This window comes from Triturus cristatus, chromosome 9, assembly GCF_964204655.1.
Source record: "Triturus cristatus chromosome 9, aTriCri1.1, whole genome shotgun sequence".
NCBI lineage: Eukaryota > Metazoa > Chordata > Amphibia > Caudata > Salamandridae > Triturus > Triturus cristatus.
The window spans coordinates 1048622860-1048649058 of record NC_140592.1 but is presented as its reverse complement, the minus strand read 5'-3'; the positions used below and the strand labels follow the sequence as shown (position 1 = coordinate 1048649058).

At 49.8% G+C, this 26199-nt stretch overlaps 1 protein-coding gene across 3 annotated transcripts in view; it reads left to right on the top strand.

Moving 5' to 3' along the window:
- BUB1B (BUB1 mitotic checkpoint serine/threonine kinase B) overlaps positions 1–26199 on the top strand; it is a 350741-nt gene that overhangs the window by 283873 nt on the left and 40669 nt on the right. For all 3 annotated transcript variants that reach the window (XM_085626910.1, XM_085626909.1, XM_085626911.1), the window contains exons 21-22: positions 204–344; positions 5751–5866. In XM_085626910.1, coding sequence (XP_085483036.1) covers positions 204–344; positions 5751–5866 — 257 coding nt within the window. The remainder of the gene's footprint in view (positions 1–203; positions 345–5750; positions 5867–26199) is intronic.

Sequence of the window (26199 nt, the reverse complement as noted above, 5' to 3'; positions counted from 1 at the left end):
AATATTCTTTCTCCGAAGAATGTAAAGTACATTTTCTTTACTTATTGTTACTAGTTCTCTGTATAATGTGTCTTGTGCTTTCAGTCAGTGCCCTGTTCAACAGCTGATGTCACTATAATTCATGGCAGAACTTGTGCGTTGGTCTGAATCGAACATTATTGTGCCCGGTCACTGATATGTATTGCTTGTTACCTTATTTGTAGACGAGTTGTCCAAGCCATTGTGGTGTGTTCAGTTGCGCAAGCAGCTTCTGGAGCCTCTGTCTGACTTGATGGATTCATCTGCGTTTTGCCAAGAAACTGAGCCCATGCCATTGATGGAGGAGCAGAATGACGTCACCTTAGGTAAGTGCTTAGAATGTAACCTTGTGAGATTGCAGCCATAACCAGCAGACCGCAGCTTGTGGCAATGCATGTTTTTTAACGTTCAATGCATTTTTATTGGCATTTAAATAACGAAAGTACAGTACAAAGATGCATAGGCATTGCTCATACAGCATGTATAGCATAGTGCAACATAATTAATTGTATTACAGTACATAGAATAAAATATGCAGATCAGTACATCATCTTACCAAACATAGCATGATACGGACAGCATGTAAGACGGGCATAAGTAATAGCCTCAAACGGTATTATTAAAAACTGTTACTGATATCATAGGGCATGGTATTGGGGGACAATAAAATTGCACTGAGGAATATATACATAATTCCCAGAAAGCAATAAGGCATAAGGTTGCGGGCCTTTAATAATTCCTTATAATAGAGGTATTTGAGGTAAAACACGAGAAAAACGAAGATTATGTCTAAGGTTGGTAAAAAGACATCAAAGACTGCAAGAGATTCACTTATCTCTGCCACGGAGCTACAGAATACATTAAGCAGCTTGATTAGGACATTGTTGTGCCTAAATCGTAGGGCACACCAAAACAGGGGTGCCTGCATCTCCATGTGGTGCGAGATGGCATTTCAGGGGGTGCGACAAAGGTTAAAAGTATGTGCTGTATGCCTAGTAGGAATTCGGTGAGAAAAGGCACAGAGGGGTGCCAACATCAATCAAACGTTTCCTAGGGGTGCGGGGCATTGAAAAGATTGGCAAACCCTGCACTAAAAAAATCATTGGGGATGATGGCCTGCATTCTCTTAAATGTCCACTGGGGGCAGTGCAGCTTAAAGCTCACATGCACACTTTAAATTTTCAGTCGGTTTTCAGCATTTTACCTAACAAGATGTGTTTATGGGTTTATTACTAAAGTCTGACAAATGCACATTTTTACTAATTTAATTCCTGGCTATAAAGTCACACAATAAAGTAATGGTTCTGTTTTAGCAGTATTTGAAGGAGAACATTTAGAAACGGTGTTATTTGTATGCTTAGATGATGTATCACAATGGTCCATTTTTCACAAACACTCCTTAACCCTTAACTTGCTGGTATACAGTCACGTAGTATGCATTTTCATCTATGTATGAAATCATACATGCTATGAGGATGTATTCCATTGTACATACCTACCGATTATATGCTGGTTTAACTATTACATTGCTGAATCCAAGATCGCTGCAATGCTGTCTTTGATTTAAGTGATTTAAGTGGTGGTGGACACATAATGTACTTTATTTAAGAGAAATATGTACTTGAAGTATGGTAATGACTTAATTAGCAAGGAGTGTTTATCGAATCGGAAAATATACTATTTAAATTTGTGACTTAGAACAGATACCATTTACACAATGCTATAAATTACGCGACCAGCAATTCATATAGACTTTTGCAAGGGTGAATTATGGATGTTATGTGGCTGTGTAACATATCTAGCTACGTAGGTAATATGTTTCTTTTAGGAGAATAGGCATAGCTTTTTTCTTCATGGGGAATTAAGTGTGCTCAATGACTCTTATATACCTGGCACTGACCAGAGTATGTTTCTGTAGGGCACATGGGCAACTTCTAGCATGAGGATACTATGGAGTTCAATGGCCATTCAATACCTGGTTCCTAATTTACTGGTTTCTATTACGGAAATATGCATTGCTATTTTCGATACGTAGAATGATGGGTACTAAATTGCTGTTACATACCTGTAGATGTATTCTCATGATTGCTGTAGAGAATGCCTATTCTGCACATGTATGATTATGGGTAAGGGACTTACGAATACTGTTGCCACTGTGTTCTAATAGCTTTTGTTAAGAATATCTAATTTTTACATGGAAATGGTGGGTCTTAAATGTCTGTTACATATACCTGGTGCTGTATTTTCATGCCACTCGCAGGGCAGAGCAGTTTTAACAACAGTGGCCCTTAGGTGCCATGCATGGCTGAGAACGACTAGCTTCTCTGGAGATGTCCAGGCTTCCCTCATGGACATGCCCTTTGTTGGTACCCGTCACTTCAGAGGTGAGGCAGATTCGGCGCTTGAGCACTTTAAGGATTCTCATGCTACGGCCACAATATTAGGGCCTCTCTGCAGCCCCCACATCCACCCCAATCTGCCTTTTGCTCCGTTCATGGCTTCGGAAGGAGCTTCCAGCTGCACCAATTCCAGCCTAGCCACTGCGTCACGCAGGCTTCCCAGCCTCTGCGTGGCCAAAGGCATGGGGCTCACAGACCTCGTGGTTCAGGTGGCCAGCGGTCCGGTCAGTCCGCCCCATCTGCCACTGTAACAGCCTCCAGACCCTCCTAGCTTCTCCCTTTATCACCATGGGCATCAAGTTGGCAGCGGGATTTGCCATCACCTGCCCTGCTTGCAGTCCATTGTAGGAGTCTTGCTCAGTATATAGTGTTCACCTAGTTCACTTATTCCAGGCAACCCTTAGTGATAGTATTTAGGACCCTGGAAACCAGAGCTCTCATGGGGGTAACTGTGGAGAGCAGCTAAGGCTCATCCAGGAGGGTGAAAAGCAATTGCATGTTCCACTATAGTTGGTCAGTAAACTTTTCACACATGAAAGAACAACACCAGTAGAAAAATACTTTATATTTATTACTAGACACTAACTTGGTAAATCTCCTACCCAGAGGTTTCAATTACACACAAGGAATACTTTAGAAAGTGGTAAGTAGCATGGATAAACACATGGGGCCTAATCGGGTGCCAAACTATATACGAAAATAGTTAGATGTGCGGTAAGTACCAAAATGGGACTAGTACCCGAGGATGAAGGACCCCAGGGGAAACACTGACCCACCCAAGGTGAGTAGCTAGGGACCCCAAGGCGCCCTGGTGCAAAGTGGCTGCACCTGGTCAAACGTCCATAGGATAACACAGGGTAAGTCACAGTTGAAATTTTACAGTTCTAGGACCCTTCTTAAAGAGACCCTGAAGGACCCACTTGGATCAGGAAAGGTTGAAGAGCCACCCCACCCATGGATAACCCACGAAGCAGGATACCTACACCAGGGAGCCCAGGTGCATAGGGATGAAGTGGTGTCTGAACCTCCCATAGATGGCAGTGGAGGTTCGTGGAAGGTGAGCAGCTACAAAGTCTCGTGGACCAGGCTAGGGAACTAGGACATGGAATCCAGACGAGAAGAACCTGAAAGCAGAGGGAACAGAGTCCAAACCGGAGGTGACTAGGGGGCACAGGAGCACAATACCAGCACTTGTAGGAGGTTCTTGCTGTAGCACAGTGAGGTCGAAGCAGCAGCTATAGAAACTAGGTGATGAGGTAGGAGCATAGACGACTTCCACGAGTTGTCCCAAGCCAGTCGACTAGTGCAGAATGGTCAGGGGCCAGCAGGACCACTAACCAGTTTTGGCAAGCGTAACCCATCACTCTATGCCAATGCACTTGACTCTGTGCCCCTGCACTCTACGCCAATCCACTGTATGCCACTCTAATCTACTCTGCACCCTTACAAGAGTAATGCGGAATTAGCAAATTCCTCCAATTCCGCTCATCCCTAGTATTTTGGAGGCTTTTTTTAAACGTAAGCTAAAATCTTATTACCTTACCTAACTATAACATCACTTTAACTTTTGATTTTTTTACATTCATCACATGTTTTCAGACAGAAGTAGAGAAATACAGATGAATCAGGTGGGATGGATAGATGTGGATCAGTGCTCGAGTTTCCTTAATCATTAGCACCTCAGTAGATTAATTCAAACTGATAAGAGTGAAGTGTCAACTCCATTTAATGCTATACCTCTCCTTGGAGAAATCACTTCTACTGAGTGATGGAAATATGTTTCTCTGCTCCCAACAAATCCTTTCCGTCACCTGTAGGTATTGAAACAATGGGGCATATTTACAAGCAGGCGATAAAAAATTATCGCCGCTTTTTCGGCCTAAAAGCAGCGATAATTTTATCGCCTAATTAGCAAGGCCACGCTAACGCGTGAAACCTTGCTTTAGCGTCCGGATTTCTAACGCCCAGCTTTGCATCTCTAATGAGATGCAAAGTGGGCATTCCTGACCTAACATGACAGGAGAAATGTCGCTAAGCGACATTTCTCCTATTCTCAAGCCCCACGCTATGAGGCATAGCGTCAGGAAAAGTAGCGATAACCCCTGTTATCGCTACTTTCCTTACGCCTGCTTCAGGACTGACTTAGCCATGATATCATATGGAAGGTGGATATCATGGCTAAGTTTGTGAGTCCCTATCATCAAGCTAACGCCACATTGCGTGATATTATCGCTGGGTTTCCAGCGATAATCTCACGTTAGGCAGTTAGCGTTAAGATTTTTATCGCTGAGGAGATAAGCGTTGCTAATAGCACGCTATCTCAGCGATAAAAATCCACGTTTCCAGGCGATAATTATCTTCACGCTAAGAGCGCTGAGCGATAATTATCGCCGGGTGTTGCTGATATGCCCCAATGTTCTTTCCATGCTTTCCTTCTTTTCTGTGATCATGCAAATATGGATATTGAATGCCGACTGTTTCTTACATGCTGACCTACAGTAGTGGTTTGTCAGAATACTCTGTACACTTTGAACACAAATGCATAAAACGTGTGGATGTTTATCATGACCTCTTATTTTCATGTTCTTACTTTCAGAGATTTCGGTCAGTGTTTTAGCACTGTGTGCGTTCCTATGAATGCTTTCACTCGGTTGCCAACAAACTTTTTAATTGCTATATGTTTACAGTTCCCTGTGTGCATTTGGTCTTGTACAATATATTTTTTATTAAGGGACACTGAACTCTGCTACTTTAAAAATGACTACTTATTACTGGAGTGTCGTTCAGCTATCTTCATGCACGCTGGCAATTACACCCAATACTTTGCTCAAACTGTTTCTGTGAAGACAGATTCTCGATTAGAGCGATCAGTGGAAACAGCAGATCTTACACTGTAGCCGTCTAAGAAAACAAGTTAACTCAATTCCTGAATTATGGCACTTGCATACCTCTCATGTTCTACCACCTGCAAAAACAGAATTTCCATTGATGCCCCAAATCCAGTTCTTCATATTCCACCTAAAAGCTAGCCATGAGTGAATGCCCCGAGGGAGACTCTATTCTAAACCAAGAGTAAATATGCATTTTGTATTTGCCTATGATGTAGCATGCGTGTAATGTCTTGTCTGGGATTGTGGGTCAGAATGTGGGCAACATGGCGGTCTAAAGCAGATTTTAGGGATTTATTTCCATAAACGAGTAGTTAAAATCAGATTCTGGCCAAAACACGTTTTCTCTTTATATTTGGTATTCAATGCTCTGATGGCTGTGTTCAATGAGGAAGGACGAAGCGTGGTATATGCAACCTCCTGACAAACGTCTGTTTTTCAACAGGTGGTGAAAGCTACACCGTTAATCGGGAAGTAAAACTTGGAGAAGATGACAGATTATTATTTGGCGTCCTAAAAGACACCTTTACAGCGAGTCATGTGAAAGGTGTTGCACTGAAGGTATACCTTTGGCTAATTGCTAGACAAGTGGTTTAGTTTCATAAAATTCATGTTATATTTTAAAATCGCTGCAAATAAATATGATTGCTTTCTGTTAATTCAGGAACCTTTGTGCACTCAAATTTAGCTATGCTGTAGCAAAGCAAATCAATAGTATGTATATAGCCACGTTTTCCTTCTGTTCCCGACACGTGGGCATCACACCAGCCTGGTGGGACTGGAAACTTCTTGTAGTTTTTATTGGGTCTTTTCTACAGACCATTTTAGCTGCTTGTTGGCTAGATCATTTGTTTCAGGCAGAGGACTTCAGGTCAGCCCCTTGCACCCTCCCATACCCCTCTTATTTGAAGAAAAAATATATATATATATATTTTTTTGCCGATTCTCCTTGGGAGCTCCCCTGGCCCTCCTTGCTTGTCATACCCCTTCCACCACCCCTCTCATATTTCACTTTACGGAAGATCTGGTCTCTGAGCTGATCCCACAGACGATTGTCATCCTGCTCCAAATTGTCATCATGTATGTCGGGTAAGTCTAAAAAGCATCAGCAGTAGTCGTCAACGCTTTCTAGCATGCTCCGTGCTTCTACTCATAACTTCTGCACTCCATTCGTGCAACAAGCTGCTAGGTCTGCTTCAGGCTTTTCTGAGTTCCTCGGAACTGGAGCAACTCCTGCCCAATTTAAGGAGTTCCACAATGCCATACACTCCATCTTTGGGCCAACAGCTCCTTCTGGCGTACCTTCGGGCCCAACAATACAGAAAGGTACCCCTGCTAGATTGTCTGCGGCTTCGCCCTTGATGCCATCCAGGCCCTCTGGATCTGCCCCCAGATCCAGACTGAAGCGGACACTGGTACCTCCACCATTTCCAGTTCAACAACTCCATCTCTAGTGCGAGCAGCACCTCATGAAGACGAACCTAACCTTCTCTCCAACTCGGAGTCCAGACATCCGGTGCTGTCTGGACAACGTCAACCCACCCATTGCTTATCACGCCTGGATAGACCCTCTTTAGAAAAGAGATGATGAGAATGGTTATGGCCTCCTTGAGGACGACTGTTACCAGGAGAAAAACAAGTACGAGTAGCTGGGTATAGCCAGGACACCTCTCCAGAATCTGACTTGATTTCTCCTCCAGACACTGCCACATAGAAAGGCGCATATTTTACAGCAGTGATGCACGGGGCAGTGGAGGCCCTTGACCTACAGCTACCCCCAAGGTCAAGACCAGCATCTTGACAGAGGTGCTTCAACAGGGGTAAGCTATGCAGAGCCCTTACTTCCCTTTAATCAGACTCTCAGACGTTCTGCTGGGGGGCTTAGCCGAACCCTGCACAGGGGCTTCCATGCACAGAATGATCACCCTCCGACATTGCCCTACCCTTCCTCCATTAGCATCCGTCTCCGAGACCCTGAAAATGCAGGCTTCAATAGCCAAGGTCAACTCAAGCGTGTTCCCTACTACCCCTTAGAAAGGGAATCCAAGAGGCTAGATTCCTCTGGGAAGCAAATCTTCTCTTCAACCAGATTGGCATTGTGGGCTCTTGTCTCCTGGGCCGATATACCCACGCTTTGTGGGATTTGGTACCGCAGCAGCTACCCATGCTTTTTAAAGAGGGCTGAGACATTCTGAATCAAGCATTTGTTGAAGGCCGGGATGCACTGAAGAACACCACTGACTTACTAGTCAGGGCCATGGCCTCTACGATGGCACTCTGTCGCCATGCCTGGTTGATGTCCACTGGGGTTTTGGGGGATTTCCAATCGTCTGATAGACGTGCCCTTTGGTAGCTTCCACCAATTCGGCGACAAGGCTGACACTGCGCTTGAGAGCTTCAATGAGAGCTGCCAGACCCTTGGACCTTGCCTTGTGTTCCTGGCAACAGTCCCTTTGCCCTTTCCATGCCCATGGGTGGAATTCCCAGGGACTTCCGCAAAACCCACCTGTTGGAAACAGCCCACTCCCACTCCGCAGGGTGGTGGTGGACTCCCCGAACACACTGTGGTAGCTTGGCTCGAGTGGTCAGGAAACAGGCACCGTGCTAAGCATACAATATACCCATACAATAACCATGCGTGCATCCGTTCCAAAAACGACTCTACACCGTAAAAATTATGAAAATATTCTTCTTTATCTTTTTCTCTTAGTTGCTGATTGGAAAAATAAATAAGTCAATCACAATGTACAACTTTTAAATAGTGCAGGTCAAATAAATACTGTCTGAAGATTCAATAAATAGGGATGATCATAAATACAAGGGACATAAATATAAGTGCAGGTAATACAGGCAATTAAATATTCTGGGGCAAAAAATACTGAACCAATAAATATTGTACACCAATAAGTCCTGTAGACCAATAAATATAGTGAAGCAATAAATAGGTAAAAACTCAATAAATACAGTGCCCCCAATAAATAATTAAAAGTATACAGCAACACTCATGTAATCAGATCACTTTTGAATTCTTAAGGGCTGATTTGGCCCAGGCACAGCTTGTAGGGTTGTGGAAGGCTTGAGGGGTTCTACTCCCTGGCTGGGACAAGGCTGAGGCCTAAACTGAGGTAGATCAAGGGGGGAATACCAGTGCCCTGGCTTTCTCTCTCCACACAACCTCTCTAGGTTAGTCCCAGTTCACCCCTGGCACAGTCAGGTTGGTTTCAGCACCTCCCTAGCCCCTTAGAGCAGTCTCTCAGGTCTCCACAGGGCCTCAGGCGCCCTCTACTCCACTTACTGCCCTTTTTCTGATGTTCCGACGCCGCTGGAGTCGTGTCGATGCCGTGAGGCGGTTCCGGTTCGGTCTCGGCGGCCTCGGCACAATGTCAGTTCTTGACGACGCCGGTAGGCGGTTCCGGTCCGATGTCGGCGGCCTCGGTTCGATCTCGACCTCCGATTCGACGGCGTCGGGCAGTCTCTACTCGATGTCGACTTCGGGCGGCTCCGGTCCGATGGCGCTCTCAGCTTCGATGACGTCGGCCGGCCTGGCCTCGATGTCGACTTCCGGCGACTCCGGGGTGCGATCCTCACCCCCGACCTCCGGTGCTCCTCCTCTCAGGTTCCGGGCGACTCCGGAGTGCGATCCTCACTCCCGACCTCCGGTACACTTCACCTCGGTCTCCGACGACTCCGGAGGGCGGACTTCACTCCTCCGATGACGCCGCTCACTCGACCTCGGTTGACTTCCTCCTCGACCTCTGGTATTCCTCACGACCTCCGTCGGCGCCCTCTCACGACCTCAGGCGGCTCCGGGTACGACGTCTGCTTCTTCAGTCAGCGCCGCTTCTCCACCTCGGGCTCCAGGTCTTAGGCTACTCGACGCCGGACTCCAGGGAAACCAGTTTCCAGGTCAGGATCTTGCTGCTTTCTGCTTCTAAGGCCTGTTCCTGCTGTCCAGGTCCTTAGGATGAGTTTTTCTGGCTTCTTCCCACACAGGGCTACAGGCTGGGATCCATCAGTAGGGACAAGTATCAAGGGTGGGTTTATGGACCCCACTCCAGGCACAAGTTTCCACCCCTGCTGCTTCACTCCTTCCTCCTTCACTGTTGTGCTGCTCTCTCTTCACCAGTCAGGTGCCAACTGCCAGCTCCAACTGCCAACACTCTCTCTTAACCTCCCAACATTCCAAACCGCCTCCAACTGTCACAGGGTTCTGGAATCTCCTGGAATGTTCTGGAAGGTGCTGGTAGGTTCCAGTGGATGCTGGTGATGTCACAGGTGGCCACCATTTTGTGCTCCAGGCCCTCAGACAGAAGTTTCAGGGGTAGGTAAAATGGCTCCCTGAATCTGCAGCAACACTAAAAAGTCTGGTGGTTCCCAAAAAGGAAAAATTCAAACAGGGTTTGAGGCAAAAGTGGGACAAAATAAATAATGATGAGGAGGGACCACCCAAAGGGCTGACAGGTCTAACACGCGTCCCCCCCAGCTGAAAGTGGGGAGAGCTACCCAACCCCTTGGGAGTTCTCATCACTAAGGCGGAAATACCTTGAGAGACCGTCTGCATTGGCGTGGTCCACTCCAGGCCGATGTTCCACCTGAAAGTCCATCCCCTGTAGGGAAATAGACCACCTCAACAACTTGGGATTCTCCCCCTTCATTTGCATCAGCCAACGAAGGGGTCTGTGGTCGGTCTGAACTAGGAAGTGCGAGCCAAACAGGTATGGCCGCAACTTCTTCAGAGCCCATACCACTGCAAAGGCTTCACGCTCTATTGCACTCCACTTCTGTTCCCTGGGAAGTAGTCTCCGGGATAGGAAGACCACGGGTTGATCCAGACCCTCTTCGTTGAGTTGCGATAACACTGCCCCAATGCCATGTTCTGATGCATCTGTCTGGACAATGAACTCCTTGGAAAAGTCTGGGGCCCGTAAGACCGGGGCCTCGCACATGGCTTTCTTCAATCTCACAAAGGCCTGCTGACAGGCCTCCGTCCAGACTACCCGTCGAGGTTGTTTCTTGGACGTGAGCTCCGTGAGGGGGGCTACGATGGTACCGTACCCCTTCACGAAGCGGCGGTAGTATCCCGTGAGGCCCAAAAATGCTCGGACCTCAGTCTGTGTCTTGGGGGGTTCCCAGGCCATGATGGCCTCGATCTTCGCCTGGAGGGGTTGCACCGCTCCCCTACCCACCAAGTGTCCAAGGTACACTACCGACCCCTGCCCGATCTGGCACTTGCTGGCCTTGATCGTCAATCCAGCTTGTCTCAGGGCCTGGAGAACAGCTTGCAGGTGACGCAAGTGATCCTCCCAGCTGTTACTGAAGACGGCTATGTCATCCAGATAAGCAGCAGAGAAACTCTCCATTCCGGTGAGGATCTGGTTTACCAGGCGCTGAAACGTGGCAGGTGCGTTCTTGAGCCCAAAGGGCATCACACAGAACTGGTAGTGGCCATTGGGCGTGGAGAAGGCTGACCTTTCCCTTGCTCCATCAGTCAACGAGATCTGCCAGTACCCTGAAGTAAGGTCAAAGGTACTTAGATATTGGGCAGCTCCCAGCCGGTCAATCAATTCATCCGCCCTAGGGATCGGATGAGCATCAGTTTTTGTCACTGAATTCAGTCCCCGGTAGTCCACACAGAACCTCAGTTCTGGTTGGGCACCCGGTGGTGCAGCTTTCGGTACTAACACCACCGGACTAGACCAGGGGCTGCTAGAAGGTTCAATCACTCCTAGCTCCAGCATCTTAGTGACTTCACTATGAATGCTGGCCTTCACCTTGTCTGACATCCGGTAGATCTTGGACTTCACAGGTGGGCTGTGTCCACGTCATGGACGCACAGGTGAGTCCTACCCGGGACAAGGGAGAACAACGAGGAGTACTGCCCCAGGACCTGGCGACAGTCCTCCTGCTGTTCAGGAGTTAGAGATGGGGAGAGAATCACTCCCTCCACCGACCCATCCTTCTCTTGAGACGCAAACAGATCAGGGAGAGGCTCGCTTTCCACGTCCTCTCCTCCGTCAGTCACCATCATCAAGATGACTTCGGGCCTCTCATGGTGGGGTTTGAGGCGGTTGGCATGCAGCACCCGCAGGGGCTGACGAGGGGTCTTCAGGTCCACCAAGTAGGTAGCCTTACCCTTCCTCTCCAACACCTCAAAGGGTCCTGACCAGCGATCCTGGAGGGCACTAAGCTCTCCCGGTTCGATCACCCACACCTTCTGGCCAGGCTCCAACTCCACCGGGTGAGCATTGTGGTCATACCACGCCTTCATCACTGCTTGGCTGGCTTCCAAGTTGTCAGAAGCTTGCTTCCACAACTTAGCCATTTGGCTCCGGAAGGCCAGCATGTAGCTCACCACATCCTGGGGAAGCTTTCTGGGAGTTCTTTCCCATCCGTCTCTCACCAGGTTGAGAGGTCCACGTACAGGGTGCCCATACAGAAGCTCGAAGGGGCTGAAGCCCACTCCCTTCTGTGGCACTTCCCTGTAGGAAAAAAGTAAACCGGGTAGGAGGACGTCCCATTTCCTCCGCAGGCTTTCAGGCAGACTTCTGATCATGCCCTTCAAGGTTTTGTTAAACCTCTCCACCAGACCATTGGTCTGGGGGTGGTAAGGAGTAGTGAACCGGTACGTCACTCCACACTCCTTCCACATTGCCCGCATATACGCTGACATGAAGTTGGTCCCCCTGTCGGACACAACTTCCTTGGGAAAACCCACTCGGGTAAAGATTCCCATCAGGGCCCTAGCCACAACAGGTGCTGTTATGGTCCTCAGAGGTATTGCCTCTGGGTACCGTGTGGCATGATCCACCAGGACCAGGATAAACCTGTGACCAGCTGATGTTGGCGGATCTAACGGACCCACAATGTCGATGCCCACCCTTTCAAAGGGGGTGCTAACGACAGGAAGTGGTTCCAGGGGAGCTTTCAGCTTCACCCCTGTTTTCCCACTGGCTTGGCAAGACACACATGTCCGGCAGTAGGTATCGGACGACACTTTCATCTGAGGCCAATAAAAGTGTGGGACAAGACGGGCGAAGGTCTTGTCTTGCCCCAGGTGTCCTGCCAATGGTATCTCGTGAGCCAACTCCAGAAGGAAGGCTCGATAACGTTGAGGAACTACCAAGGCTCGTGACGATCCATGTAGGGGTGCCTTGGGTTCACTGTAGAGGAGGCCATCCTCCCAGTAAACACTGTAGTTCCCTTCAACGTTCCCTGCTGCCTGGGCTTCGGCCTGTCGCCTCAGCCCCTCAAGGGTAGGGCACTCCCTCTGGCCCTGGCAGAACTCCTCCCTGGACGGGCCTCCCTCCACGTGCCACTCGGCCGGGATGGGTAGGTCCTCCAGGTTGGTAACGTCCCCCTCCGCAGACTCCTGGTCCACCACCTCCGGTGGCCTATCCGTCCTACGGGGTGGAGACGCCGAGGCAGGCTCCTCCTGTCCTCGGTTCTTCCCTTGACTGGCAGCTGGCTGGGCCTTTGTTCCAGGCTCCAGCCGAAATGAACTCCCTCTTCGGGTAGTCGCGGACCTTGTGCTAACACAGGCCCAGTCAGGTGTACCCAGCATCTCGGTGTGAGTCCGGTATTCCACCTCCTTCCAAGCGTTGTGCTCCATGTCATTCCCCAGCAGACAATCGACTGGCACGGCAGGGCTTACGGCAACTCGAAGTGAACCTGCAACCCCCCCCCATTCAAAGGGAACCTCGGCCACGGGATAGTGACCTGTTCTGCCGTCAGCCATCGCGGCTGGGTGGAGTACATCGGGAATTACCTGCTCTGGAGACACCAGTTGACTACGCACCATAGTCATACTGGCTCCTGTGTCTCTCAGAGCCTCCCCTCTTTGGCCGTTGATGGTGATCCACTGCCCATACTTTGCGGTATTTGCGGGCACCTGGATCTTAGGAACCATCTCCCGTTCTCCCAGGGACACTAAAGTGACACCCGCCCACTCCCTTCCCTTAGTTAAGGGCATCTCCTCCCCGAGCACTGCACTAGCTACTCCGGGGGTCTTTCCTCCAGTGGGAGGGGGTGGACGTTTCTGGCACTTCGGATCTCCTTTATAGTGTCCAACGCCACCGCACTCGTAGCAATGGACAACCCTTGGCTGCTGACTCTGGCCAGGATTAGGGTTTCTGGGTGGGTTAGCCTTAGAGGTGAATCCTGTTCCCTTCCCTTGGAAGTTATTTTGGGGGTCTTTGGAGAACTCCTTTTTCTTTTCCCCTCCCTCTTTCTTCTGGGGGGCGCCCTGTCCGGCCTTTTGAGTATCCCCTCCAGTCCCCCTTGTGGACACCCGGGTACTAGCCCAAATGTCCGCCTCCTCAGCAAGCTTCCGGGGACTGGTCAGCTTGCTATCCACCAGGTGTTGCCGCAGTTCAGGGAAACATTTCTCGAGCAGGTGTTCCTTCAGTACTAGGTCAAACAACTCCTCGTAGTTCCTCACTTCACTGCCCTGAATCCAACCTTCCATTGCCTTCTTCGCATAGTCCAGGAAGTCCACCCAATTCTGCGTGCCCAGCTTGTGACTACCCCTGAACTTCTGTCTGTACTTTTCAGGTGTTAGTCCAAACTTTCTGATGAGCGCCAGTTTCATAGTGGGGTAGTGGGTCTGCTCATCCTCCTCGAGGGCCAATAAAGCATCCCTACCAGCTGGAGGCATGTACTTATACAATCCCCCTCCCCAGTACTTCTCCGGAACCCCATGGGCCCTCAGTGAGACCTCATAGGCCGCTAGCCACTTGGCGATATCGTCGCCCACTCCATAGCTAGCCACTATGTCCTTTGGCAGGTAAGGTTTGGATTCCCTGGTGATCTCTTGGGTTTGGCTGCCACCATTAGGAACAGGTTGTGCCCCGATTCTCAAGATCTGAAGATCTATTTCTTTCAGTCGCAATTCATGGGCCATCCTCTGCTCCTCCTTCTCCTTCTCCAGCCTTGCTAAGTCCCATGTGAGCTGTCTTTTCTCCCTCCGGTCCGTTAGCTCCACTTCAGACAAGCCACCGCTAGAGGCACTGCTGCCCTTCCTAGAAATGGTTCTGGGCCCTGCTGACAGGTTCCCCACCTCAGGTTGGTACATCTCAGCCCCCTCGGTATCAGGCTCTCCATCCCTGTCTTCCTCCTCAGCCTTGCTCTCTCGGCGTGCCTCCCCCCAAGCCCTTAAGCTGGTTTGGAGTGCACCCTTCTTTGCTCCTGGGGGACAGTACACCCCCTCCCGCTGGCAAAACTCCCTGAGCTGGGCCACAGTGTACGTTTCTAGATTTTCTAGTACAAATTCCATCTCGCCCACTCAGGTTAGAGGACAGGTGTTTGTGCAGTAACTATGCAGGGGGGTACCTTTAGTAATACCTCCTCCCACCACCAGAGTAAATTTGGAAAAAACAAAAACCCACAATTAGGAAGGCCGCTTTGAGAAAACTCCCGGTGTAGGCCTATGGACTACCCACAGTTATTGTTGAGTATACGTAGGCACAGCTCAATCCCACCACTGAACACCAATTTATGTTGGAAACAGCCCACTCCCACTCCGCAGGGTGGTGGTGGACTCCCCGAACACACTGTGGTAGCTTGGCTCGAGTGGTCAGGAAACAGGCACCGTGCTAAGCATACAATATACCCATACAATAACCATGCGTGCATCCGTTCCAAAAACGACTCTACACCGTAAAAATTATGAAAATATTCTTCTTTATCTTTTTCTCTTAGTTGCTGATTGGAAAAATAAATAAGTCAATCACAATGTACAACTTTTAAATAGTGCAGGTCAAATAAATACTGTCTGAAGATTCAATAAATAGGGATGATCATAAATACAAGGGACATAAATATAAGTGCAGGTAATACAGGCAATTAAATATTCTGGGGCAATAAATACTGAACCAATAAATATTGTACACCAACAAGTCCTGTAGACCAATAAATATAGTGAAGCAATAAATAGGTAAAAACTCAATAAATACAGTGCCCCCAATAAATAATTAAAAGTATACAGCAACACTCATGTAATCAGATCACTTTTCAATTCTTAAGGGCTGATTTGGCCCAGGCACAGCTTGTAGGGTTGTGGAAGGCTTGAGGGGTTCTACTCCCTGGCTGGGACAAGGCTGAGGCCTAAACTGAGGTAGATCAAGGGGGGAATACCAGTGCCCTGGCTTTCTCTCTCCACACAACCTCTCTAGGTTAGTCCCAGTTCACCCCTGGCACAGTCAGGTTGGTTTCAGCACCTCCCTAGCCCCTTAGAGCAGTCTCTCAGGTCTCCACAGGGCCTCAGGCGCCCTCTACTCCACTTACTGCCCTTTTTCTGATGTTCCGACGCCGCTGGAGTCGTGTCGATGCCGTGAGGCGGTTCCGGTTCGGTCTCGGCGGCCTCGGCACAATGTCCGTTCTTGACGACGCCGGTAGGCGGTTCCGGTCCGATGTCGGCGGCCTCGGTTCGATCTCGACCTCCGATTCGACGGCGTCGGGCAGTCTCTACTCGATGTCGACTTCGGGCGGCTCCGGTCCGATGGCGCTCTCAGCTTCGATGACGTCGGCCGGCCTGGCCTCGATGTCGACTTCCGGCGACTCCGGGGTGCGATCCTCACCCCCGACCTCCGGTGCTCCTCCTCTCAGGTTCCGGGCGACTCCGGAGTGCGATCCTCACTCCCGACCTCCGGTACACTTCACCTCGGTCTCCGACGACTCCGGAGGGCGGACTTCACTCCTCCGATGACGCCGCTCACTCGACCTCGGTTGACTTCCTCCTCGACCTCTGGTATTCCTCACGACCTCCGTCGGCGCCCTCTCACGACCTCAGGCGGCTCCGGGTACGACGTCTGCTTCTTCAGTCAGCGCCGCTTCTCCACCTCGGGCTCCAGGTCTTAGGCTACTCGACGCCGGACTCCAGGGAAACCAGTTTCCAGGTCAGGATCTTGCTGCTTTCTGCTTCTAAGGCCTGTTCCTGCTGTCCAGGTCCTTAGGATGAGTTTTTCTGGCTTCTTCCCACACAGGGCTACAGGCTGGGATCCATCAGTAGGGACAAGTATCAAGGGTGGGTTTATGGACCCCACTCCAGGCACAAGTTTCCACCCCTGCTGCTTCACTCCTTCCTCCTTCACTGTTGTGCTGCTCTCTCTTCACCAGTCAGGTGCCAACTGCCAGCTCCAACTGCCAACACTCTCTCTTAACCTCCCAACATTCCAAACCGCCTCCAACTGTCACAGGGTTCTGGAATCTCCTGGAATGTTCTGGAAGGTGCTGGTAGGTTCCAGTGGATGCTGGTGATGTCACAGGTGGCCACCATTTTGTGCTCCAGGCCCTCAGACAGAAGTTTCAGGGGTAGGTAAAATGGCTCCCTGAATCTGCAGCAACACTAAAAAGTCTGGTGGTTCCCAAAAAGGAAAAATTCAAACAGGGTTTGAGGCAAAAGTGGGACAAAATAAATAATGATGAGGAGGGACCACCCAAAGGGCTGACAGGTCTAACACCACCTTACCTCCCAGGCCAGGAAGCTTCCTAGTCTTTTCATGGCCAAGGGCATGGATCCCACAGAATCCACACCCGCATATTGTCTAGTGCCCCACTCCACTGGCTGCCGCAGGCTTCAAACCTCTTTAATGGGCCTTCAACGCAGTACGCCCATCCTGTTGATGGCAGGATTAGGCACCACCTACCCAAAAGGCAAGCGATAACCTCCAAGAGGGTGCTAAATAACGTGCAGCTGGGTTATGCTCTTCCACTTCTAGACACCCCGCCTACCTTGCCACAGTCTGCAGAAGGGCCGACATAGGACTATCTCTTGTGATCTGTCAGGAAGTGCAGGCTCTGCTGGTCAAAGTAGTCACTGAGAGGGTGTCAGCTTTAGAAGTAGTCTGTGGTTGTTACTCCTGCTACTGCCTGGTGCCGAAAAAGGACAGAGGCCTCTGCCCTATACTAGATCTTTTAACTCTCAATACCCTTCTATGGAAATAGAAATTCAAGATGCTCACCTTAGTTCAGGTTCTGTCTAGCCTTGACCCCGGAGAATGGATGGTATAACGGGACCTTCATGATGTGTGCTTACACATTCCTGTCATGCAGGCACACAAGCGTGGACTGCGGTTCACGATAGATCACTAGCATTTAAAGATCGCTGTGCTCCCCTTTGACCTCACCAGTACCTCTCGGGTGTTCACAAAAGAGATAGCGGTGGTTGCAGCATACCTGCGGAGGTCAGAGGTCCCAGTTTCCCATACCTTGATGACTGGCTGTTGAAGGCAGCTCACTCCAGAAAGAAGTTTCCCATTTTCAGACTACAGTGAAACTTCTGCACTCACTGGTGTCACTATAAACATGCCGAAGTCACAAACTACTCCTCCATCCAGGTGATCCAGAAATAAAACTATCACCAGAAGAAGTGAACCACTGGTTTCATTGTGACCAGGGAGTCATAGCCCAGTGGCAACTCAACTTTTGCTGGTTCAAAGAGGACTTCAAGGGACATCGACCCCTGTCGCCAAAGTGACCCCACCAGTACCGAGGAGAAGCCTCAGGAAGTCCCCTGACGTCTGCACAGGATCCTCAGCATCCTACAGCATATTCTGCATGCTGTATCCCTTGCAACAGAACCACTCCATAGAAGTCAATGGGAAGTTGCCATTAATGCTGGAACTGGATGTGAGACTGCTTCTTCTTGGTAGCAACTGATCTTTGGGTCTGTTAGTCCCTCGTGACCTGCTCCCTGTCCGAGTTGGTCACCCAATGTAACTGGAAGTAACCTCATCCAACTTTAACAAAAGATTTCTTGAAAAAAGTTTTGAAGTGTCAAATTGGTTGAATGTGCCAATGCTTGTTGAAGGGATAAGTGAAAAGTTATGATTTACTGTTTGTTAAAGTAACTATATATCTGAAACCCTCCAGTTCTTTTTTTGTTTTGGAGTCTAGAACTACATAAAAATACTCTATTTTTATAAATTGGTGTTCGACTTCCTGAGAGTTTGTTTTTTTCATGCCCAATCGTTTTGGTGCTGTTTAAATGCTTTACACTTGTTCCTTTTTTCAAGCCTGAGTGCTCGCAGCCACAGCTACCCAGGATTGAGCTAAGGTGTGACAAACAAACCTGACTTGGACCCAAGACAAGGTGAGGTCTCACAACCACGCCCGCCATATAATAAACCACATTTCTTCACAAGGGGAATCTTGCCTCTGGTCGAATCTCAGCTCCATATCAATCTTCTTTAGTGGAGGGATATCGGCTTTGTACTGAAGGCCTTCTTCCCATCCATCAAGGGAAGGCGTGTTCACAGACAACACCATGTGGTATTGCAACGAATAGGACGGAGTTGGGTCATGGCCCCTGCGCCATGAAGCCTTGCGGTTTGCGCCTCTGGACTTGGCTGTCTACAGAGAATGGGGAGAACCTTGACTCAATCTATTAACCTTCATTGTCAACGTGCAATATCAGTGCTTCTGTGCCTTGGAGTTTCCAAAGCGGCTTTTGCTGAGAGACTCCTTTCATTTAAACTGGAACCTGAGACTCCTCTATGCCTTTCTGTCAATACCACCCCAGGTATGAGTTCTAAAGATCCTGATCGGCTGAGCCCAAGTCATCTTAGAGGCTAGGGACTGGGCAAGGAGAGTTTGGTATCCCGAAATCCTAAGCATATGTCCTGTGATCATGCTGCCCTTTCGGGAGGATCTTCTTTTGCAACAACAGGGCAGGATTCTGTACCCAAACCTGTGCATGCTCCACTGTTTCCTGTCTGCAGATTGAATGGTGGCAGTGGAATTCTTTTGATCTTCCTCCTGAGATCTGTCAGATGTCTCAACAAAAACTGTATAAGTCGGCCATTGTGTTCAAATTTGTGGCTTGGTGTTTTTCCTGTCACGTTGATCCACTTTCTTCCTTGTGGTCAGAGTTGCTGTTTGTGCTTTTGTTAGACCGGCAAGGACTTGCTATGGGCTCTGCGTTTATTTTGGTTTTTTTAAATAACTTTATTTATTGGTTTCAAGCAGGCAAACTGACATTTGAACAAACCCATCACTGTCCAACTGACCCCATTACTTGTTTTAGGCAGCGTATCCCAAGCTTACGTAGCCGAAGCTGGTTACTGATGTCCATGTGAAAAAAGGGAATGTCCAACATTAGGCCCGAAACTATAGCGTACTTTAAAAGGCAGTACCTAAATCTGCTCCCTGGTCAAACCCGCCCGCCGCTTTCCCCCTCCGTCCCTCCTTCCCTACCCCAACTCCCCCAACTCTTTCCCTCCCTCCCCGGTGTGCTAATGCGCCATGTCAGCATGAAGATGAAATATCTCCTAATCTGTATCCTTAGACTGTGGGGCGTCAGTAAGTCTGAGCAACGGAGGTATTTGGGGCATGTGACTTCGTTAAATTCATGCGCCAGCTGTGACAGGATGGGGCGCCAGATAGTGCGGAAGGAATCTGATGAGTGGGTCAGGTTAGCGTGTATTCGTTCCATCCCAATAATGTACCACAATTTGTGTAGCCACCCAGTATGCGTCGGGTGAGTTTGCGTGCCCCATAGTGATAAGATGTGGTGTACTGCTGCGCCCATTGCTAGCCCCATTTGTTTCCCTCTGATGGATTTCAATGGGAAGGTGATTGCATTAGGCAACCCTAAAAAAGCATAGGCAGGAAAGCGGGGTATTTCCGTTTCAAAGTAAGTGTTGATATCATTAAGAACTGCTGTCCAGTAACCTGTCACCTCCCTACAGTCCCAGAGGATGTGCGTCAGTGTGCCCTCCTCATCACAGCCCCTCCAACAGGTGGGGCTTCGATCTGGGTTAATTTTATTTAGTCGGGCCGGAGTCGGGTACCAGTAAAGGGCAACTTTAACAGCTGCTTCCCTGCTTGCTGTGTTCCTGGCAGTGTGGTTTGCTCTGTAATAAATCTGTTGCCATTCCTTTAGTGAAAGGCTCCTGCCTAATTCTGTCTCCCACCGATGCTGCCCAGCCGAGTGCTCCAAGGGTGCTGCTGGGCGCAACAGAAGATATAATTCAGAAATCAAATGGCGGTCAGAGTGCTTCGATAAAAGCCACTTCTCATAGGTCGTAAGATGTCTGCTAACCAGGGGGCGCGTGTCAGGATGAAGTAACCAATGGCGAAGTTGGAAGTATTGAAATCTTCTGGGGATTTTAATGCCGTGCCAGTTAGACAACTCACCGTATGGGAGCAACCCATTAATATCAAATAGGTGTCCTGCATACTTACAGGTCGAGGCTCGCCATTGTGGGGACGCCCGCGTTTCGAGTCCTGGAGGGAAGTCCTGGTTGTCGAATAAGGGCGTGAGTGGCAAAGGGAAGGAGGTATGGTGCCGCTGGGTCACCACCGCGTCCCACACCCTTACCACTGAAAGATTGATGGGAGATCTATTGAGGTACTTTGGTCTATCAGAAGGTTTCAGGAATGGTATCTTCCACAAGGAGAGGCCTGCCATCGCTCTGTCTTGGAAAAGCCATCTTTTCTCTGACTCAGGTCTACTCCATTCTACGAGGTAGAATAGTTGCGTCGCTCTGTAGTAGGTCAGTAGGTGGGGAATCCCAAAACCTCCTTTGTCCTGGGGTCGGTAGGCTAAGTCTCTACGTACCCTCGGGCGTTTCACTGCCCAGATAAAATGGTGTATCTCTTGTTGCAATGAGTGAATATAACGCATAGGGGGTCTGTAGGAAGGTGGATATCTGACTATGGTTACCCCCAACTTTTTGCCTAGTGTCTAGCTGGTTTTTCGACTTAGTTGGCCTGAGATCCTGCCATTCAGGGTCTCAGGCTGTCTGCTCTCTCTTTAAAATGGACTCCATGTACCCTAGGTACATAACCAATTGGTAAGGATCACCTTATTGGACCCTGTACAGTGTACCCTAGGTACCCAGGGCATAGGTGTACCCTAGGCCTCCCAGGGGCTGCAGCATGTATTATGCCACCCCTGGTCTGGCCTTCCAATCAGACACAACTGGCTGATCACTCAGCTGGGGCAAGGTCGTGTAATAACCCCTTGCTTAGATATAGTATGCCTATATCTACCCTTATATATAGACACATGTGTACCTATCAGTCACTCCTATGGCAGGCCTTAACAATCCTGGAGGCAGAGTGCTTGGTAACATGTGAGATGGTGCTCTAGCATGAGCTGAGCCTGTCTGCAGCTTTCGGAACCATGTCCTTATAGCTGTTCTATGATATAGCCTGCCATATACTCTTAAAGTGCCTTATAATCTTAAACTGTTATGGTAACTATGGTTTGGCTTTATCAAAACATGTCGTGTAAGGTGTCTAACACTTTGGAATAATACCCCCATACCATTTCTGGTGATGAGGATATTATTCCTCCCTTCTAGAGGGAGAGACATGTTAAAATCCTACTTTGCTGTTTAACTCTAACCAAAGCCTCAGCATCACAAAATGGATGCTGCTGCCACAGACACAAGTCTGACCTCCTGCTGCTGGGAGTGATCCCAGCCAGGGAGGCCTGGACAATAGGTTTCCTGCTTGGGGAGTTGCTAGCACCTCCCCAGACAGCCTTTAGTGTATTGGGGCAGGGTGGGCTGAAAGGAATGAGACATGCCTGGGGCACACAAGGTGTTCCTTGCATAGTCCAGTTCAAACCGGCGCTGGGGCACTCCAGCCCCAGCTCTGGCGCGAAACTGGACAAAGGGAAGTGGGTGTAACCACCCCCTCCCAGGTCCCACCCATAAGGCGTGACCTAGCAGGTATCCCAGCCCCCCAGATTAGTATAAGAGTGGGAGTTGGGCCTCAAGACTTTAGATTATCCTGAACCTGCAAAACTGAACAGAAACTCTGGACCTTCGACATTCGACGAAAGAAGAAGACTGAAGAATCTCCCTTGTAGCCAAGGAGTGGCTACCCTGTGCAAACAGGCACCATCAAGAGACTACCCTTTGCTTTGCCCACGTTCTACGAGGAACCGACTGCAGAGCCCGACCAGAGCCTTGACTTCCAGACTTCTCCGACCCTGATCCACATCCACAGCAAAGCTGAGATCCGTGGAGGCGACGAGCGACGTGGGACCGGCTACCTGGAAAAAGTGGCTAGTAACTTAAAGCGCAGCTTCTGAGGCACCCTCGAAGTTGTGCACCGGGGATTGAGAAGCCCCAACCCCAAGCACCATCTGCACCGAAGATCAGCCCCCCACACTCCACGAGTCCTGTGTGGGGCCCTTCTGCATTTTCCTGCTTGCCGCGTCTGTCCGGTTGCTTGCCCGCTGGCTGGTGGCCTTTGTGACGACGCTCCCTGAAATCTTCTGCGCTGGTTTGGCTCCTCCAGACTGGCTCCCGCTTCTCTGCAAAGAAGAAGCACCCCAGACCTTCCTGGTCTGCACCAGAAGCAAGTCCTCCGTTCTTCGTGGGTTCCGCTTGCCAAGGCTTGGTGAGTCCTAGTCCAACTTCGACGCCGCCGACAGCAAGAGCCTTCGTGGGACAGCTCGCCTCCTGGTCCTGGTCGTCCTCGACGCTTCCTGGTCCTCCTGGCTGCAGCGACAAGCTTCACCTTCACCTGCAATCTTCACGACATCGCCTGGTTCCTTCCTTGTTCCACGTGGTCACTGGCTAGTGACCTTGACTCTGTCCCTTCTGCTTGCAGGTTTCTTCTCTTCTTGATCCCAGCCTTGGGATCCACCGGACACTCTTCACTGACTGCCTGTCAGCATCTTTCTTCAGGCATCCATAGGAGTCGACGACGAAAACGACGCATCTTCACCCCTATGCACCCGCAGCCTGTGGGCTAGGTAACTTGGGTACTCCGGTGCTCATCAGGATAGTGACTATCCTAGTGTCTAGTTTTCAAGTCTCAACTTCCTAGCTACTCCGGAAGTGTCCTAAATCTACCGTTTTCTAAACGGTACTATTGCTATTGACTTTTACGCATTACGCGTGAGTGTTTCCACTCTGCACACGAATCCCGTGGGCCTCCCACTTCCTAACTAACGCTAGTGTAGTGTAGCCCCAGCGATGGCCTAGGCCTATTCTATTTCCGTGACAGTGGTTCTTATACCACTTACTTAGTATATGGTTTGCGTGGCCCCTAGGGCCTAACTGTATTACTTACCTGTGTGACTTAATGTATGTTTAAATAAGACTGTGTTGTACTTACCTCTAATCTCATAGAGTGCTGAGGGTTTGACTAGAATAAATACACTTTATTTTATATATATATCTGTTGTGGTGTCCTTTCATTTGGTATTCAAGGGATTATATATGGTATCACAGCTGGCTTCACATGCCATTCAGAGTTTAGCCTAAGACTGCTCTTGTCCATGCTACCACTAGGATAGCTGGTCTATAAGGTTGACTTTACAACCAATCACCATAAGGGTATTTGGACTGATATAAGGTGTACACTAGAACTAGTGACATCATACATCAGGCCAACTTCTCACAGGGTCCAACTGGAATAGTCTGAAACACGTATAGTATTTTTGGCAAAATTGACATTTTAACTGCTGCAACGTGGCCGAACAGCGAGAGGGGATGAGTCTGCCACTTGCGAAGATCCCGAGTGATTTGGAAATGGAGGATAGAATAATTTCGTGCAATTGTTTGGTCAGTGGACGGAGTCAAAGTTATCCCCATGTAGGGGATTTCAGATTGGTCGCAGTTTCCCGAACCCTAGAAATGTGCTAGCAGAAGCATTCTCGTTGAGGCCCAGCGGCAGCAGCACTGATTTCCCCACGTTGACTTTAAAACCCGATTCTGTGCCAAAGTCATTCAGCTCCTGTAAGAACGCTGGGACAGAATGGCTGGGTGTGTCAAGAGTCGCCAAGATGTCGTCCGCATATAAATTAACAGTATGACATTACCCCCCCCCCCCCCCCCCCCCCCCCCCCCCCCGGAAGGGGATGCCCGAGATGTTGAGGTTGTCCCTGATCCGTTGCGCTAGGGGTTCGATGTACAGTGCAAAGAGCAGAGGTGCAAGAGGACACCCCTGTCGTGTGCCTCGCCGGATGTCAAACGGCCGTGAACTGATCCCATTGACACGGATCGTCGCTGTGGGTTGATCATAGCAGCTCGCGACCCAGGCCCTAAAACGGTTCCCTATGCCAAAGTGCGCTAGAGTTTTACCCAAAAAAAAACAATCCACCCTGTCAAACGCTTTCTCAGCATCGACTGAAAGTAATAAGGCGTCCAGTCCCATATAGTGGGTCTTGTCTATTAAGTGCATTAACCGTTTGGTATTGTCACTGCTTTGCCTGTTGGGCATGAAACCCGGTTGGTCGGGTTCGATGATGCCCGGCAAGCGGGGGCCCAGTCTAGCGGCTAAGACACCCGTAAATAGCTTTAGTTCAAGATTAAGTAGGGAGATTGGCCGGTATGCTGTGCACCGAGTGGTATCCTTCCCGGGTTTGGGAATGACCACTATATCGGCTTCCAGCATGTCAGCAGGGATAGAACCCGGTCCCTCGAAGTAGTTGAACAAGCGAGTTAAAATCGGGGCTAGGGGCTAGCAGAAGGCTTTGTAAAAACCCACCGAGAACCCATCCGGCCCTGGTGATTTCAGAGGTTTGAGGCGGGAGATCGCACCTATGACCTCCTCCACTCTAATTGGCGCATCTAATGCTGTAGCGCCGGATGCATTTATAGCTGTTACCGCAGCCTGGTGGAGATAAGCCTCCCCTGTGCCGTCGACCGTAGTGTCTCTACTATACAGAGTTGCCTAAAAGTCACGAAGGGCTTCTGCGATCTGCTCATCGCCTTCGACCCGTTCACCGGATGAAATGTGAAGGGCTGCAATTTTGGAGCGTTGAGCCCTGGCTCGGAGTTTGCTCGCCAGGAGCTTCCCCGTTTTATCTCCCCCGATGTATTAGGAGTGTTTAAGTCGTAAGGCGGCGTACTCTGCCCTATCAAGTCAAGGCTAGCCAGTTGGGCCCTGGCCGATTTCAGCTGCCGCCACATTCGCGGGGCCCCGGTACGACTGTGTACTCTCTCGCGTTCTGCCACTTTGGCCGCTAACTCCTCCCTCTTCTCTTTGCGGATCTTGTTGTCTGCCGCGGAAATAGCTATTAGTTCCCCTCTCACTACTGCTTTAAGGGCTCCCCATAGTGCAGTCAAGGATATGTCAGGGGAATCATTAGTCACCAAGTAGTCAGTGATGCATTTATGCACCTGCTGTGAGACGTCGGGACGTTGTAGTAGGGATTCCCGGAGACGCCACCTTCCCTTTTGGTCTGTGCAGGGGGCATAGGTCAAGCGTCAGTCACAGCGTCATGATCGGACAAAACCGCCGGGACAATTTCAACAGTCTGGAACAGTGCATTGAGGTCGGACGACCCTATAAAGTGATCCAGTCGAGCATACGTTTGATGTGCATGGGAATAAAATGAGTATTGTGTGCTGTGGGGGTGAGCTGCTCGCCAAAGTCTAGCAGCCCCCTACTCTGTAGCCAGTCCCTCCCTGCACTCGAGATCGCCCCTGCCTCCATACGGGAAGAGAATAGCAGGGTGAACATGGTGTCCGAGCGACCTAGGCTCCCCCCGCCCTCCTCCCCCCGGTAGCGAAAATGTGATGCTTAGTGTAGTCCCCATAATGAGATTACGGGGAGTCCGGCCTATAAGTGTCTCTCGTTACTGCTGCGAGGGCCGAGGGCCTTTCATTGGCCACCTCCTGTTTAAGCGTTTGAAAGTCTTCACGGAGGGTGTTAAAGAGTTTCAAGGAATGCCCGGGTGATGGGCACCTCACCCTCATCCTGTCGAGTGGACTGCGTCGATGATGGGGAGGTAAGGCTCCCCCTATCTCCAGCTGCTGAGCCTTTTGTGAGCATTTCTTTTAAAGAGCGATCCCCTTTTTTCCTCATGTTGGCCATGCTGGTGCCACTGGTGGAGTGACTTAGTTGTCGCCTGTTGGTCGTGGATGTGAGTTTGTGCGTGGGATCCCCCGGGGTGCCACCTACGGTCTCTCGGAAGGGTGTTGGGCCCA